Source organism: Ovis aries, chromosome 2, assembly GCF_016772045.2.
Source record: "Ovis aries strain OAR_USU_Benz2616 breed Rambouillet chromosome 2, ARS-UI_Ramb_v3.0, whole genome shotgun sequence".
Taxonomy (NCBI): Eukaryota; Metazoa; Chordata; class Mammalia; order Artiodactyla; family Bovidae; genus Ovis; species Ovis aries.
The window spans coordinates 21,823,220-21,839,328 of record NC_056055.1 but is presented as its reverse complement, the minus strand read 5'-3'; the positions used below and the strand labels follow the sequence as shown (position 1 = coordinate 21,839,328).

The 16,109-nt window shown below is 42.0% G+C and overlaps 1 protein-coding gene across 2 annotated transcripts; it reads right to left on the bottom strand.

Annotated features, from left to right (window-relative positions):
* Nucleotides 1-430: 430 nt before the first annotated feature.
* On the bottom strand, nt 431-15,796 carry BAAT (bile acid-CoA:amino acid N-acyltransferase). 2 transcript variants are annotated; one of them, XM_042242954.2, is made up of 5 exons: nt 15,734-15,796; nt 9,897-10,514; nt 7,997-8,491; nt 7,560-7,762; nt 431-3,043 (listed from the first exon to the last, which is right to left on the bottom strand). In XM_042242954.2, exons 2-5 carry the CDS (start codon nt 10,117-10,119, stop codon nt 2,450-2,452), a joined length of 1,515 nt encoding a protein of 504 aa, XP_042098888.1. In that variant the 5' UTR covers nt 10,120-10,514; nt 15,734-15,796; the 3' UTR covers nt 431-2,449. The 2 variants fall into 2 exon arrangements, with proteins under 2 accessions (XP_042098888.1, XP_027819967.1); XM_027964166.3 differs by lacking the exon at nt 9,897-10,514.
* Between the last annotated feature and the right edge of the window lie 313 nt (nt 15,797-16,109).

The following is a 16,109-nucleotide window of genomic DNA, read 5'->3' as shown; positions in this document are numbered from 1 at the left end:
CAAAGCGGAGAGTCACAGATATAGAGAACAAACTCATGGTTACCAAGCGGGGAAGGAGGAGGGGGATGAATTAGGAGATTGGGATTGACCTTCATACACTACTGTGTATAAAATATCAATAGGTAACTAATGAGAACCAACTGTATAGCAGAGGGAACTCTACTCAGTGCTCTACGGTGACCTAAACGGGAAGGAAATCTAAAAAGATGGGATATATGTGTATATACATATAACTGATTCATTTTGCTGTACAGCAGAAACTAATACAACATTGTAAAAGCAACTATATGCCAATGAAAATTAATTTAAACTAATTATCACTGATTGTAAAAAAATTAATCTGAAATTAATGAGGTATATCATGGAGAAAAGATGTATTGCATGCTAAAGTTCTTGTCTGTTGGGCAGAAAAATAAATATAAAAATTGTACCTTATTTTTTAACTTTTATTATTAAAAATTTGCAAGCATACATAAAAGTAGAGAAAGCAAACCTCAGTATATGCATCATCTAGATACCATAGCTTCTCACATTTTTTATATTCCTGTAGTATTTTAAAATGATTCCCAGATATTGTGACTCTTCACTTCTAAATATGTCAGTATCCATCTCTAAAAAGTTACTTTTTTACATAACCCCAATACCATTCGGACACCTAACAAGATAATGATTTCATAGTATTGTTTACTATCCAGTCATATTCATATTTCCCTAGTTATCCCTCAAAAATCTTTTTACAGTTATTTTGTTCAAACCAGGCCCACACACAGTATTTGGTTGATATGCCTCTCAAATGCCTTTTAATTTTGGATAATTCCCCAGCTCACTCCAATGCAAAAAGAAAAACAAAATCCTACAAAGTGAAAAATTCCAAAATTTTCCATGCAATTTTTATGAAAAGAGGCCAGGTCAGTTGGTAATTAACTTGTGACTAGACCAGATCATAGAATGATAGACAATCTATGGTTGTCTCCTTATAGTACCATTGATCTTTTCCACTAGCTACCACCTTAGTAAGAAGTTTGATCTAAGGACTGGATTTAAAGCTTGACAATAAAACTTCAAGCTTACTAGTGCTGTTAGAAGAGGTCTAAGAAGTGCTGGGCACTCCACATTACATCTCATCATGAAACATGTTATTTCAAGTTGACCATTTTTAGAGACACCAAGTTTGATCGGTGGATTCAGAGGGTGACAATCTGACCCCTCCAATACAAAGTGAGATTCCCTTTTAAAGAACAAGTTAACTACAGGATGATACTTGGTACTTTGGTAAAAGCACTCCTGGATTTAAGGGAGGGGCAGGAAGTAAATCACAAACTACTTAGACATTAACAAAATGAGAACACTGTATATCAAAAAGCCAGAAAAGCAAATATGGCAGAAAGAATAAACTTATTTCAAAGAAGCATAAATTGATGAATCAGGAAAAATTAGATTTGACCCGTAAGTAACCCAAAAGCTGTTCCAGGAAAAGATCAATAAAACAGACAAATATTTAGCAAGTTGGATTCAAAGTAAAAGGCAAAAGCATGCAAATAAAATGACAGTTGATATGTTAAAAAGAGAGAGAGAGAAATGTGTTCCAGAAAATAGAGATGAAACTCTTAGAAAATATAAATGACTAGGTTAGCTCCAAAAATTTTTTTATTTTAAAACCCAAACTAGTCAAGATGAGAAACTGATCTAGTAGAATTAGATGAATAAGAAAAATTAGTGTATCAATGAATACAATTCACCACATTGACAGATTGAAGGAGAAAAACCTTATGGAAATGATAATAGCTAACTCTGATACTGAAATCACTATGTGCCAGGCACTCCTGTAATCACTTCAAATATAACTCATTTAGTCACTAAATGCTCCAGAAGCACATGAGCATTTAATCCCACTCCTGTTTAAAATTTTTTAACAAAATATATTTTAGGAAGAAAAAGAAACATCAGTAGTCCAAAAAAAAAAAAAAAAAAGAGTGAAGGTATCTACTGGAAATCCATAGCAAGCCTACACCTGATGCTGGTATCAGAACTTTTCAAATCAAATGTCAAATTCAACTCCAAATAGTTTAAACAGAAAATGACTTCACAAGGGACTTCAGAGTTCCAGGAAATTCATCTAGATTGGCAAACCCGGATCCAAGGACTCCCCAACCGGGATACAAAAGGTAATTCAAAATGTTCAAGGACATCAAAATTTTGAAGGAGCAACGTACCCTGGTGCATATCAGCTAAGATTCAATTTATAAAAATTTACAAAGCACACACAATTTTATCGGAAATATTTCAGATGCATCTGATTCTTTGATTTTGTCCAATTTCCTTCCAGTTGCCTCAAGATGACTGTGAATCTACAGAAGTCAGGAGAGCCCCTTCCCTCACCCATAGCCCTGCCTGATTCTTTTCCGCTGTTGTTGGTCTCCGCCCCCCGCGCCCGCCCCCATCATCCCCCTCACAGAGTGCTTCTGCTCAGAACAAGGTGTTGCCTGAAGAATTTCAGGATCTCTTGCCAGGAGTGCTCCTGGGCTGCCGCTTGGCCCTCAGGCTCCCCGCCCCAGAGCATGGGGAGGAAGAGGCCGCGGCTCCAGGACATACAGCACAGGGGCCCGTAGGGCGGCTCTAGCAGGTGGCCCGCCCCGGGGTAGGCCAGCATCCTTCCATTGCTTTTGCCGTGCCTCCGCAGCTGGTCCAGTGCCTGCTCAGCGTATTCTTTGCTATTGAAGCATTCGTCAGCCTCCCCTACAATGAAGAGGATTGGGCCCCGGGCCTTTTCAACAGGAAGCACACTGTGTTGATTCCGTTCATCTCGGGGGTCGCCCTTGAAGTGGCGGATGCGCACAGCACCCGCGACGCTGACCTGCATGCGCTCTGGAAACGAAGGGATGGGGCTTATGACCAGATCCCGGTACCTGAGCGGAAATTCATGGATGGCATTGGTCCCATTGATGCAGACAGTGGCTGCCACCTGCTTGAGGTAGCAGGCCATGGCCAGCCCGATCTCTGCACCTTTGCTCACAGATATCACTCCAATTCCCGGCTTTAGGACCTGAAGGACAAAATGAAGGGAATCCATTACAGGCCATTCCCTGAGAAGGAGCTGTCCCACAGGCCAGTAAGCTGGGACGACGAGGAGAGTCAGAAAATGAGGAGTGGCACTCCTAGAACTAGGGTTTACCAGCTTCTGAGACCAAGAGAGATCATCATCTACTTACACTCCCTAAGTCATATTGTCTTATGAGGGGTCATAATATTACCTACCTTGCAGGACTGTTATGAAGATCAAGTGAAACAACAGACACTAAAACTGCTCATCAAAAGCAGAGTTCTATATAAAGCAAAAGGATCTAATGCACCAGCAACATTCAAGCAGAGGCAGGTAAGCATTCTGAAGAATCAAAATTATTCTCTCGAGCTACAAAAAGTGGTGTCCTGGGTTCTTTCAACTATTCAGTTCAGTTCATTTCAGTCACTCAGTCATGTCCGACTCTTTAAGACCCCATGAACCACAGCACACCAGGCCTCCCTGTCCATCATGAACTTTTGGAGTTCACCCAAACTCATGTCCATTGAGTCAGTGATGCCATCCAGCCATCTCATCCTCTGTCATCCCCTTCTCCTCCTGCCCTAAATCCCTCCCAGCATTAGAGTCTTTTCCAATGAGTCAGCTCTCTGCATGAGGTTGCCAAAGTATTGGAGTTTCAGCTTCAGCATCAGTCCTTCCAATGGACACCTAGGACTGATCTCCTGTAGGATGGACTAGTTGGATCTCCTTGCAGTCCAAAGGACTCTCAAGAGTCTTCTCCAGCACCACAGTTCAAAAGCATCAGTTCTTCAGTGCTCAGCCTTCTTCACAGTCCAACTCTGACATCCATACATGACCACTGGAAAACCATAGCCTTAACTAGACAGACCTTTGTTGGCAAAGTAATGTCTCTGCTTTTGAATATGCTATCTAGGTTGGTCATAACTTTCCTTCCAAAGAGTAAGCGTCTTTTAATTTCATGGCTGCAATCATCATCTGCAGTGATTTTGGAGCCCCAAAAAATAAAGTCTGACACTGTTTCCACTAACTATTATGTAAGTGTAATTCGTATTTAAATGGCATTTTGCAGCTATAGAGGATTTGCATATTGGTTAACCTAAAGGCTAATCCTGGAAGCATTGGGAGGGTAAAGATGAAAAACTCGGATTCTATAAACTGGATATCAGTACCCAGTCCAGTAGGGAAAGCAGGGGTCACAGGAGGGAGTCCTTAATTTTGTTCTGGGCCAAGGGAGCAGCGGGAAAGGAAGAAGTCTGAGAGAAGAATGAGGAAAGGAAGGGCATTCTGGATGAACAATAGCAAATATATAGTGACCCTGTGTGTTTACTTTGCTCACAATTGTATCCCCAGCAGCTTTCTATCATCAGAATCACCTGGGGTTGGGGGGTACTTTAAAGTCAGAATTTTCTGAGATCCAGTTTTCTTGAGAGCTAATTCAATAGGTCTGAGTGGCCCCAAAAATCTGATACTATAAACTATCGCCAAGGAAATTCAGTGTGCAGCCAGATTTGGGAACAATCCATGTGGAGTGAGAAAGGAGGGCTGTAGCTGATTGATGCACTGTTGCAGAATAACAGGTGAGCAGTGACGAGGGAATGGACTAGAACAGTGGCCAGGAGGGAGAAGAGGCCATAATGTATTGAGAAAGAACCTAAAACACTTTGGGATGGATTGAGGGTATGGGAAAAGGAAGAGAGAAGAAGCCAGATGGGCACAGGTGATGAAGTGTATTTATTGAGCATTTACTATACGTGAGGCCCTCCACTAAGTGCTTTACACATGTCATCTCATTCCTTCCAAGGAAACAGAGATTCAGGAAGTTTAAGTCTTGCTCAAGGTTACAACAGTATCAAGGGGCAGACGTGGAAATTGAACCTCTTCTACTGAATTTAACCACAAATTGAATTTTGGCAATTGCCCTTTCTCCTCATACAGTGTCACAAATAGTTCAATCTTAAAATGAAAAAACAAAAACAAAAAAATCAGTTGAAAACATTTTATCTGGGATTTAATTCCTTCTAGGCAATCCTTTAAAAAGAGCCAAATGTGCTTAGAAAAAGTCACACATCTATTTGATTATAATGGTGATAACATTGAAAATGGGAGTATTGGTGATGCTTCAGTAGGAAACATATCCTGTCTCTTCTTGAGAAGAGTCAACGCTCTCCCAGGGGAGAAGGATACAATTCGTGTCATTCGAAGCCAGAATGACACGGTTTGGAGCAAAGACATTGCCCGAAGGGCTCTGTCGCTAACTGGCTGTGGAGTTTTGGCATCTTACTCAACTGAGATGGATAGGCCTCCTCATCTGAAAGATGAGGACCATGTCAAAAGTACATTCATCTGGTAATTATGAGCATTAAATAAAAGGGTTAAGTTAAGGTGCTCAGTCGTGTCCGACTCTTTGCAACCCCATGGACTGTAGAATAAAAGGGTACATATAAAGTACTTAGCATAGAGTCTAACAAATAATCACTTAATAAACAGGTGATTTATGATTACATTAGGTGATATGAATGATTGTTTTACCACGTCAGGTTGAACTGTTCAGTTCAGTCGCTCAGTCATGTCTGATTCTTTGCAAGCCCATGAACTGCAGCACACCAGGCCTCACTGTCCATCACCAACTCCCGGAGTCCACTCAAACCCATGTCCATTGAGTCGGTGATGCCGTCCAACCATCTCATCCTCTGTTGTCCCCTTCTCCTCCTGCACTCAATCTTTCCCAACATCAGGGTCTTTTCAAATGAGTCAGTTCTTCACATCCGATGGCCAAAGTATCGGAGTTTCAGCTTCAACATCAGTCCTTCCAATGAACACTCAGGACTGATCTCTTTTAGGATGAACTGGTTGGATCTCCTTGCAGTCCAAGGGACTCTCAAGAGTCTTTTCCAACACCACAGTTCAAAAGCATCAATTTTTCAGCACTCAGCTTTCTTCATAGTCCAACTCTCACATCCATACATGACTACTGGAAAAACCATAGCCTTGACTAGATAGACCTTTGTTGACAAAGTAATGTCTCTGCTTTTTAATATGCTTTCTAGGTTGGTCATAACTTTTCTTCCAAGGAGTAAGCATCTTTTAATTTCATGGCTGCAATTGCCATCTGCAGTGATTTTGGAGCCCAGAAAAATAAAGTCAGCCACTATTTCTACTGTTTCCCCGTTTACTTCCCATGAAGTGATGGGACGAGATGCCATGATCTTCGTTTTCTGAATGTTGAACTTTAAGCCAACTTTTTCACCCTCCTCTTTCATTTTCATCAAGAGCCTCTTTAATTCTTCACTTTCTGCCATAACAGTGGTGTCATCTGCATATCTGAGGTTATTGATATTTCTCCCAGCAATCTTGATTCCAGCTCGTGTTTCTTCCAGCCCAGCGTTTCTCATGATGTACTCTGCATATAAGTTAAATAAGCAGGGTGACAATATACAGCCTTGACGTACTCCTTTTCCTATTTAGAACCAGTCTGTTGTTCTATGTCCACTTCTAACTGTTTCATACAGGTTTTCAAGAGTCAGGTCAGGTGGTCTGGTATTCCCATCTCTTTCAGAATTTTCCACAGTTTATTGGGATCCACAGTCAAAGGATTTGGCATAGTCAATAAAGCAGAAATAGATGTTTTTCTGGAACTCTCTTGCTTTTTCCATGATCCAGCAGATGTTGGCAATTTGATCTCTGGTTCGTCTGCCTTTTCTAAAACCAGCTTGAACATCTGGAAGTTCATAGTTCACGTATTGCTGAAGCCTGGCTTGGAGAATTTTGAGCATTACTTTACTAGCATGTGAGATGAATGCAATTGTGTGGTAGTTTGAGCATTCTTTGGCATTGCCTTTCTTTGGGATTGGAATGAAAACTGACCTTTTCCAGTCCTGTGGCCACTGCTGAGTTTTGCAAATTTGCTGACATATTGAGTGCAGCACTTTCAAGAAATACCTAATATTTAAATATTTTTGAACTAGAAAATGAAGATCATAATATACCTAATATTTATTGTCTTCTCTGTGCCAGTAAGCATTAAGCTGATCCTAATCAACACAGCAATCCTACAAGGTTGATATTATTATCCCCAATTTTAACTCAAGTGTGCTGTGCCCCAATCTAAACAGACTGGTAACATCGGAGAAGGCAATGGCACCCCACTCCAGTACTCTTGCCTGGAAAATCCCGTGGACAGAGGAGCCTGGTAGGCTGCAGTCCATGGGGTCGCTAGGAGTCAGACACAACTGATCAACTTCACTTTCACTTTTCACTTTCATGCAGTGGAGAAGGAAATGCCAACCCACTCCAGTATTCTTGCCTGGAAAATCCCAGGGACCGGGGAGCCTGGTGGGCTGCCGTTTCTGGGGTCGCATAGAGTCAGACATGACTGAAGCGACTTAGCAGCAGCAGCAACATAGGCAGAACAGACACTTGTGAGAGAGAGATATATATATATGTGTATATATATATATATATATATATATATATATGTTGCTATAATGTTGCCAGGTAAAATGAAAAGTACTTTAAATACCTTGGGATGAGCTAGTAGCAAGTTGGCAGCTTCCTCAAAATATTCCAGGTCCACCTCCTCCAGCTGCTTGGGCAGGTCATCATAGGCAAAATATGCTAAAGCCAGCACTGCAAATCCACGGACAGCCAAAAGACTGGCTCGATGTTCAACTAGACCCCCGATGCCCCCAAACAAATCAAGGAGTCCTGGGAATGGGCCTTCCCCTAAGAGCAGCAAAAAGAGAAGAAAATGAGATCAGAAAGAGTATCAGAAGAGCTTAGTAGATAATGGCAAAAGTACAAGCTGGGCAGAATGAATTTCACTTTCATACACAACAAAATGGCTTGTTACCTTTTTTAAAATATTGTGGGAATTCCTAGTTCAACAACTGGATGCCCTTTGTTTTTGCTTTTATCCCCACCAACCATGTTGTCTAGGTCCCTCAAGATGAGTCTCACCTGGAGGCAGGAACAGGGCTCCTCTCACACGTCCTTCTCGGATGGGCACCCGCTGCAGGTCGGGGCTGGAGAACCAGCGCTGCAGCACCTGGCTGGCCTTGGGCTGAACCTCGCCTACCTTGTGTATGTAAACTGAGTCATATAGATCCAGAGTGATCCAGGTGGGTGTGTTCATCACATCCCTCTTAATTAGCCTGTCAAAAGCCCTCTCGGGCTTCAGGGACCAGAAGAGGCCCATTGGATGGACCCCCATGTAGTGGCCCCCCACGGCAGGATCTCGCTTCAGGTCCAGTTCCCCAGCCTCGTTAGCCCTGTAGAAAGCTCGGGACCGGTATAGATTCCCCTTGTCATCCTTCATGGTTGCCATGAGGGTCACCATCTGCAGTGGGGGCAGGCCCGTCACTTGGATATGCACAGGCTCATCTGCCAGGGCACTTGCCGGGGTAACTGTCAGCTGGAACATTGGCAACAGGCAAAGGGACCAAGTGGTGTTTCCTGCAGTGGGAGAGAAGACTCTGAATTGGAGACTGGTTCCAAGGAAGAGACTCAGACAAGGCTTACACTGGCCCAGAGGACTTCTGGAAACTAGTACAAAATACACAGAACATTGGAGGAGGGAAAAATAAGGTGTGCGGAGCATACTCATTATTCTCATTTTACGTATGAGGACAGGTTAAGTGGCATGTCCGAGTGTTGTAAATAATTAATAGTAGAACTGGAAATTCAAGCCAGGTCTTAACACTACAGCCTCCTGTCTTATCCATTACACCACTGAAGGAAATCTTAGTTTTGTGGTTTTGAGTACATTGAGCTTCAGTTCTTCAGCTGAGATCATTCTCAGATGACCTATTTCACAGGTGTTTGTTAGGCTCCAAGGGGTAATGCATGATTAAGGGTTTCCTGGAAGGATCAGTGCTGCTTTTCAATTCCTATATCTACATAAACAAGAAATATGTTACAGTATTGTTTCTTTTTCTCTTTTTCAAATTTCCAATCTCTCTCTGCCATTGTAAGGCCAACCACCAGCTCTTTTCAGAGTTCCCATTATTTGTTCTTTTTCAGGGAAAATAAAATTTCATAATCTGCTTCGGTGGCTTTCCAGTGGAGTGGTAAATATCGAATGTTGTTTGTAGCAAAGGGAATGAAATATACATTTGGTCAGCTATGTCATACTCTGCCCTTTTATGAGCAAAATTGGGGTATTCTCCTCCCTCACTCCCTTCCTTCTTTCTTTCTCTCCTTTTTTATATACCTCATTCAAAAAGGATTTGAACCTGTTTATAGGTAACAGAGACATAAAAAATAAAAATAGGATCTGGGAAAATATGAACTAGAATCAGAAACACTGAATGAGTGCAAGCAAAGGAAGAAAGGCAACCTGTCACTTGTGTTGTTCTAATTATTCTCCTAGAAAGGGTTACCAGTTTATCAAGGGAAAGGAAAAAGTGAGGCCTTTCCAATATTTTCCTAAAAGAAATTTCTCACATGAGACTTTGACACAGATATGCATCATTTTCCAACAATGTCTTCAGACAAATTGTAGTAATAGGTGTCCCCTCAGAAAGTTTGATCCTCTAAGGGATCCTTGATTTTATTTTATGGAGGAATGCAACGTGAGGGTTTTAGGCTTTATATTTGTGACCAGAAAAGATTCTGGAGAAAATAATCAGGGTCTGAAAGTGCAGGGGCAGAGTGAAGTCACTCAGTCGTGTCCGACTCTTTGCGACCCCGTGGACAGAAGCCAACCAGGCTCCTCCGTCCATGGGATTTTCCAGGCAAGAATACTGGAGTGGGTTGCCGTTTCCTTCTCCAGGGGATCTTCCTGACTCAGGGATCTGACATCCTATCTGTCAGCAATCCTTAGGTGGACAAACAACATTAGGATTCCACTTTAAATCACCTGGGAAGGGAGCCAAGCCTGGGCTATTGGAGAAACCTAATAGCCAGCTGCTGCTGCTGCTGCTGCTAAGTCGCTTCAGTCGTGTCCAACTCTGTGTGACCCCATAGATGGCAGCCCACCAGGCTCCCCTGTCCATGGGATTTTCCAGGCAAGAGTACTGGAATGGGGTGCCATTGCCTTCTCCGCCTAATAGCCAGAGTATCTGCCAAATACTCTGTATCATTTCTTTAGATCCTTTGGTGTCTTCCCTTTATTTGTCAGGAATCACATTCCCTTGAGGCATGCCTAGAAGATCCGTATCCTCTTGCGCTTCCATTCATTCTTTTCTAAGGTGGGCTCCCCGCAGATCTCCACCCGAACATTAACTCTCTGTAAGATCATTCTGCAGGGGCAGAAGCGGGGTCTTAAAGTTCAGTTCTTCACTGTTGAAAGGGGATCTTCAGAGGAAAGAGAGGGTGAAGGAAAAAATGCATTTTGTGCTTCTTTTACGAAAAAGTGATTTCCTGGGAAGTCCCTGGTGGTCCATTGTTTAGCACTCCACTCTCTCGATGCCAAAGGTCTGGGTTCCATCCCTCGATGGGGAACTAAAATTCCACAAACTGCTCAGCACAGCCAAAACTTTAAAAAGCAAAACAATTTAAAAAAGGAAGTAATTTTCTGCAAAGGACATACTCCCTCTCACCTGATCCCCCATCAACAACCAGTATTACTGACCATTTGAAAACTCATGGTCAATAGAATAATTTGGAATAAATAGAAAGATTGTGAATGTTTTCCTTTAATACCAGCAGAGTTTTTCACAGAAGGAAGTTGCATCAGTTCAGACTTCCTGGGTCTTTCATTAGTCTTAGGGAGATAGGACATGTAATATGAATAAGAACAAAGAACACCCCATATCCTGTGTGACATTTCAAGGTTCCCTTGGTATTTTCTGATCTTTTCCTTCCTATAACTCTTTGTATCTGCTATTTCTTTCTTCCCAAAAAAGAAATCATTAAGAAAAGGTACTTGAGAGCCTTATTCCACACATTCTTCTTCCTTCTCAAAACTTCCTTATAATGTATTGACTCACTACATATTTTATTTTCAAATGGAATTTATTTGAATTACTTAACATAACTACTCTCCTGCATGCATTCTGCATCTGGTCTCATTCTCCCAGGTGGATTGCAAACTCAGGGGCAGCAACCATGTGTTAAAACTTTAGGAAATCTATTGATACTCATATAGTAAATTATACATTGTGTATACTTCAGAGTTATGAAATTCATAATGAGGGCAAGAAAAAATAGCAGGAAACAAGTAATTAAGATACTCTACTTATATAGTGCTTTTGTAATGTAAAATATTTGAGTTTCTTTACAAATCATGGTCTCTCTTTATCTAAGAATTGCCCCCTAAGCCCAGAGATGGACACTCCATAGCTATGTTTATACCATGTGACCTCCTTCCTGGGGGCTGTTGCTGACTGGATCAGGACTGGGCACCTGATTCAAGACATGCCTGGAATGTTCCTACCTTGCCAGTTTGGAATGGGGACTCAGAGCTCACCAGTCCCTTTATCAAGGTAAGGACTAAAGGTGGAGCAGAGGTAGTAAAGTTGGGTAGCAACTTTGGTAGCAAAGTTGACTTGCGTGGCCATGCCTTTGACATCCTGAAATTTTGCACCTACTGTGCCCTCTTACCTCACGCTAGTCCTGTCCCTGGACTCTTTCTGTGTGAGTGTATCCATGAAATGCAGACGCTGCATCCAGATAATCACAGAAAACCAGCCTTGGGGTAGAGTATGGACATTTGAGGAAAGAGTGACAGAGACAGAGAGAAATTAGTTTGTTCCTATCCTGAGAAGCCCCTGAAGAAAGGTCTGCAATTACGGAAATAAGCGTCAGAGGAAAGAGAGAGGCCGGAAGATAGGTTTCAGAAGATTTCAGTCTTCGAAAGGAATCTTTCTTAGAATTTTGTTTTGGGGTCTCAGGACTTAGCTGACTATGCTTACTGTTTTATCTCCTAGTTTTTTTGGAGCTCCTGCTAAATGTGCAAAGCTATTGATTCTGAATCATCAGAAATTCCCTGTAACGGTCATTAGTATTCTAGGTCTAGATTTTGCCACTTACACCACGGTATATGCAAGGGATTAGATTATAATGATAGTTCCTGTAAGAAGTAGCTCTCCCAAGAGCACATGAAATAGAGAGGGAGAGAGATCATTTGGTAAGTCAGCAATGTGTGCTTGTGAATGGTGTCTCTGGTTTCTTAGCCACACACAGCGTAGGAAGTAACCACATGATCAGCAATCCCACAGTCACTGCCTTTGGAATGTGGGCTAAACAAAGTCGCCGTTCACAGGCTGATGAGGCAGAGCTCGTGAAGATCTGGTAGGGATCCAAGGCAAAGTTTGACAGATTGCCTTTGCAGAACTTAGTTGTAAGCCTCTCGGACCTTAGATTAGTCAAACCTCTGTGTCATCTGTTCTTTATATGACACTCTGTTATAAATTCTAGAAACAAGAAAAATCCAAGATTTAAATATTGGGTTCGCAAAAAAGTTCATTTGGGTTTTCCTTAATATCTTAGGGAAAACCCAGAATGAAATTTTTGGTTCACCCAATACATACACATGTATACACACACACATACTCTTACAAAAGAAGATTTGGGATTCTCAACAGGGTCTGAGGAACTCTGAGGTTCTGCAAAATGTCATTAGGGTTTCCACAAGAGCTCTTAATTGGAAAAATAGAGAAACAGTCTTCTGAACTCCAAGTGTGAGGTGAAGGATGGGGCTAAGCAGTTCCATTCCTGGTTGTTTAGCCTCATAGGGTACTGTGTGAAAGGACCATAGCCAGAGACCATTCTCAGTTTGAGATGCAAACTAGCGGAGGCTTTTGATGGCTAGTGAGTTCAATGCTCTGTGGAGAGGAGGACACTGTGCTAACGAGTGCCTCTCCTCCCTGAATTACCTCCTCCAAATCCCACTCTGCTCTGTGGACTGAGGTAAAAAGAGAAAACGAAGTCTATTGGTGTAATATAGAGGGAAATTTGCTGGTAATGCAAGTGGTCCTGTTTCACTGGGCATGATCTTTAACAACTGAAAAATACAGCAGTGGCTCCAGGAAAAGGGTAGAGACAAATCAAATATCACAATTATTTGACAAGTAATGGGGCTGGTTATTTTAAGTGGCCTTTGGAATTCAATTCTCCTCTCATTTCCCTTTTTTCTGTAATAGGAAACAATTACTGAGCACTTACTAAAGGCTCGTCTTACTAAACGCTGGGTAATAGGAATCTGCATAGTAAAGCCTTTTCACTTTTTAAGACCCTTTTATGTTTATTATTTCTCTTGACCCTCACAAAAAATCTATGGGAATAAAATAAACTCATTATTATCCTTACATTGTATATGAGAAAACAGCTCAGTTAGTTAAATGACTTACCCAAACTTGCCTATGTTGTTAATGATGAAGTAAGAATTTTAACCAGTGCCATCTCACCCTACTTACACACCTTACTTATCTTCTCCAAATGAGGGTAGACACGTGAAAGCTCATTCTTTTCCTGGCCCCTCCCTCTTGCTTTTCTTTCCTACTTCTTTCTTGATTTTAACTTCATCTTTCCCTTTCCCCAACACTGAAGACTTATGTTAAATATTAATATATATCCTGGAATACCATCTTTCTTGATTATACCTTTATCTTTCCTGTTCCTTAGCTCTAAACTTCCCTGGTGGCTCAGACGGTAAAGCATCTGTCTACAATGTGGGAGACCTGGGTTCGATCCCTGGGTTGGGAAGATCCCCTGGAGAAGGAAATGGCAATCTACTCTAGTACTATTGTCTGGAAAATCCCATGGACAGAGAAGCCTGGTAGGCTACAGCCCATGGGGTCACAAAGAGTCGGACACGACTGAGCGACTTCACTTTCTTTCTTTCTTTAACTCTAAAGCCCTTTGGTTAATATATACCCTGGTGTGGCAGAACTAGTAATGGAACAGTAGAATTAAACTTTATAGTCCACAAACCCACATATGTAGGAAATATAAGTTTTTCTATTATTCTAGATTCAGAGTAATTTCTGTTCCTGACCCAGGGATCAAACCCGGGTCTCCTGCATTGCAGACAGATTCTTTGCTGTCTGTACCAATGCAGGCCCAATGGGTGTGCTAGTGGTAGAGAACCTGCTTGCCAATGCAGGAGACTCAAAGGGGCGTGGATTCGATCCCTGAGTCAGGAGGATCCCCTGGAGTAGGAAATGAAAACCCACTCCAGTATTCTTGCCTGGAAAATGCGGGCTATTGTCCATGGGGCCTCAAAGAGTTGGACCCGACTCAGTGACTGAGCATGCCTGATGATGTGCTTCTTTGCTGATGCATTCTTCTAAACTCATTTTACAGTGGATGCCAGTGGTTGCAAATTCAGATACCTATTGGGGTCAGACAGGTAATATAAATTTACAGATAAAGACCAGAGATGAACAAAATATAAGACTGTAGTGAACCTAAGACTACAAGCCCATCTACAGGCACTCAAATGTTATTATATTAAAAAGAAAAAAAAATACATACACACAAAACCACCCAACAATCACCAAACAAACAAAAATCAATCCAAGGTGTGGACCGAATGAAACACACCCATTTATGACTTTTGGAATTCACGTCATCCATTAGGATTTTGTACCATAAAGGCCAAGTAAAGATTTTTGTCTTCTCTTCCTGGTGTACTGTCCTTTTCTGAGGCAAAAAGTATCAACTGACCTCCCTCTGGAGGAAGAAGGAAAACAAGGTAAAATAGAAATATCAGAATATGAGTGACATATCTCAGAGAGGGTGTGAAGGTAGAACAGAAGACCAGGTGAATTTTTATGGGCTACTTAAGATGCAAAATTCCTCAAAATTCAATGGCATAATTCCTTGCAGCAGAAGGCAGAACCCTGTATACCAGCAATTGTCAAAGAAACCAAACGTAGAAAGCAACTGGAGGGCAAGAAACAAGAACTCAGCTGCCTCACACATGAGCAACTTGATGGGGTTGAAAGCTGAAACCCACATTGCTGAGCAGGTTTCAGACCCCTCAGAGTCCCAGGTTGAAGGGTGGGGATCAAGCCTGCACTATTCAAGACCTTGACCTGTTAGAGGAAGCAAAGTCAACAACTGGCAGGACATCAATACATCAGAAGCAGGAAGAAAAGAGTAAAAGAGAGCAAAGTTCCCATGGAACTTAAAATTTCTGTCACTAATCAAGAAACAGATTCCATTCCCTTCAGAAGCCTGTGGCTTTTCTTTCTTCACCCCACCACTTCTTCCTCCTAATAAATCCCAGAAAAATATTCCTTGAGTCAAGAAACATCTCTCCAGTAGTCACATTAGGCTGGATTTTGACTTTTGCAGGCAAGTGTGCATTTTGCCTCCAAAGTAAAAGTGAAAGTGTTAGTCGATCAGTTGTGTCCAACTCTGCGAGTTCCTCTGTCCATGAGATTCTCCAGGCAAGAATAGCAAACTGGGCTGCCATTCCCCTCTCCAGGGTGTCTTTCCAATCCAGGGATTGAACCTGGGTCTTCTGCATTGCAAGCAGATTCTTTACAGTCTGAGCCACCAGGGAAGCCCTTTTGCTTCCAAAATAGTCTCCTAAACAGTCTTCCAGATAGCTTGATGCAGCTAGCATAAATCTGTATTTGAACAATAAACCACCTGGTATAGTAATTGCTGTTTTTTCAGAGAACTGATCTACCCACTGAAGTGAGCAAAATACACACAGCACAATGCAAACAGCCATCCCGGGTGCCCTGTGGCTGAAATCAGAAAGCAGATATTTTCTACTTGGCCATGATGGCCTTGACTTACCCTGAATTCAGCTGCTGAGAGCAGTCCGGAGCGAGGTGCCTTACGGAGCCAGCTAAGAGCACTAGACACTTGCCTGTTGCTTGCTAATTTAGATCCTTCAAAATACCTCAGCCTACTGGTCAAAGTTGAAACTGTCTCCATAAAAACAATCAGCTGATCCTTTTTTTTTTTTTTTAAGTTCTCAGGGGCAGGGTTATCAGCACACGCTGCCACAGGCTCTGGGCAAAGGCTCAGTTCAGCTGGCGTGCCTTTCAATCCAAATGTTTCATAGTGGAGTCTTTCATTTCATCACAAAGGTCTGGTTTCCATGCCTCTTCTCTGGACTTCTCTCAACTCCTAGCTCTCTTCTCCTTTGCTTCAATTCCTTCCCTATCTC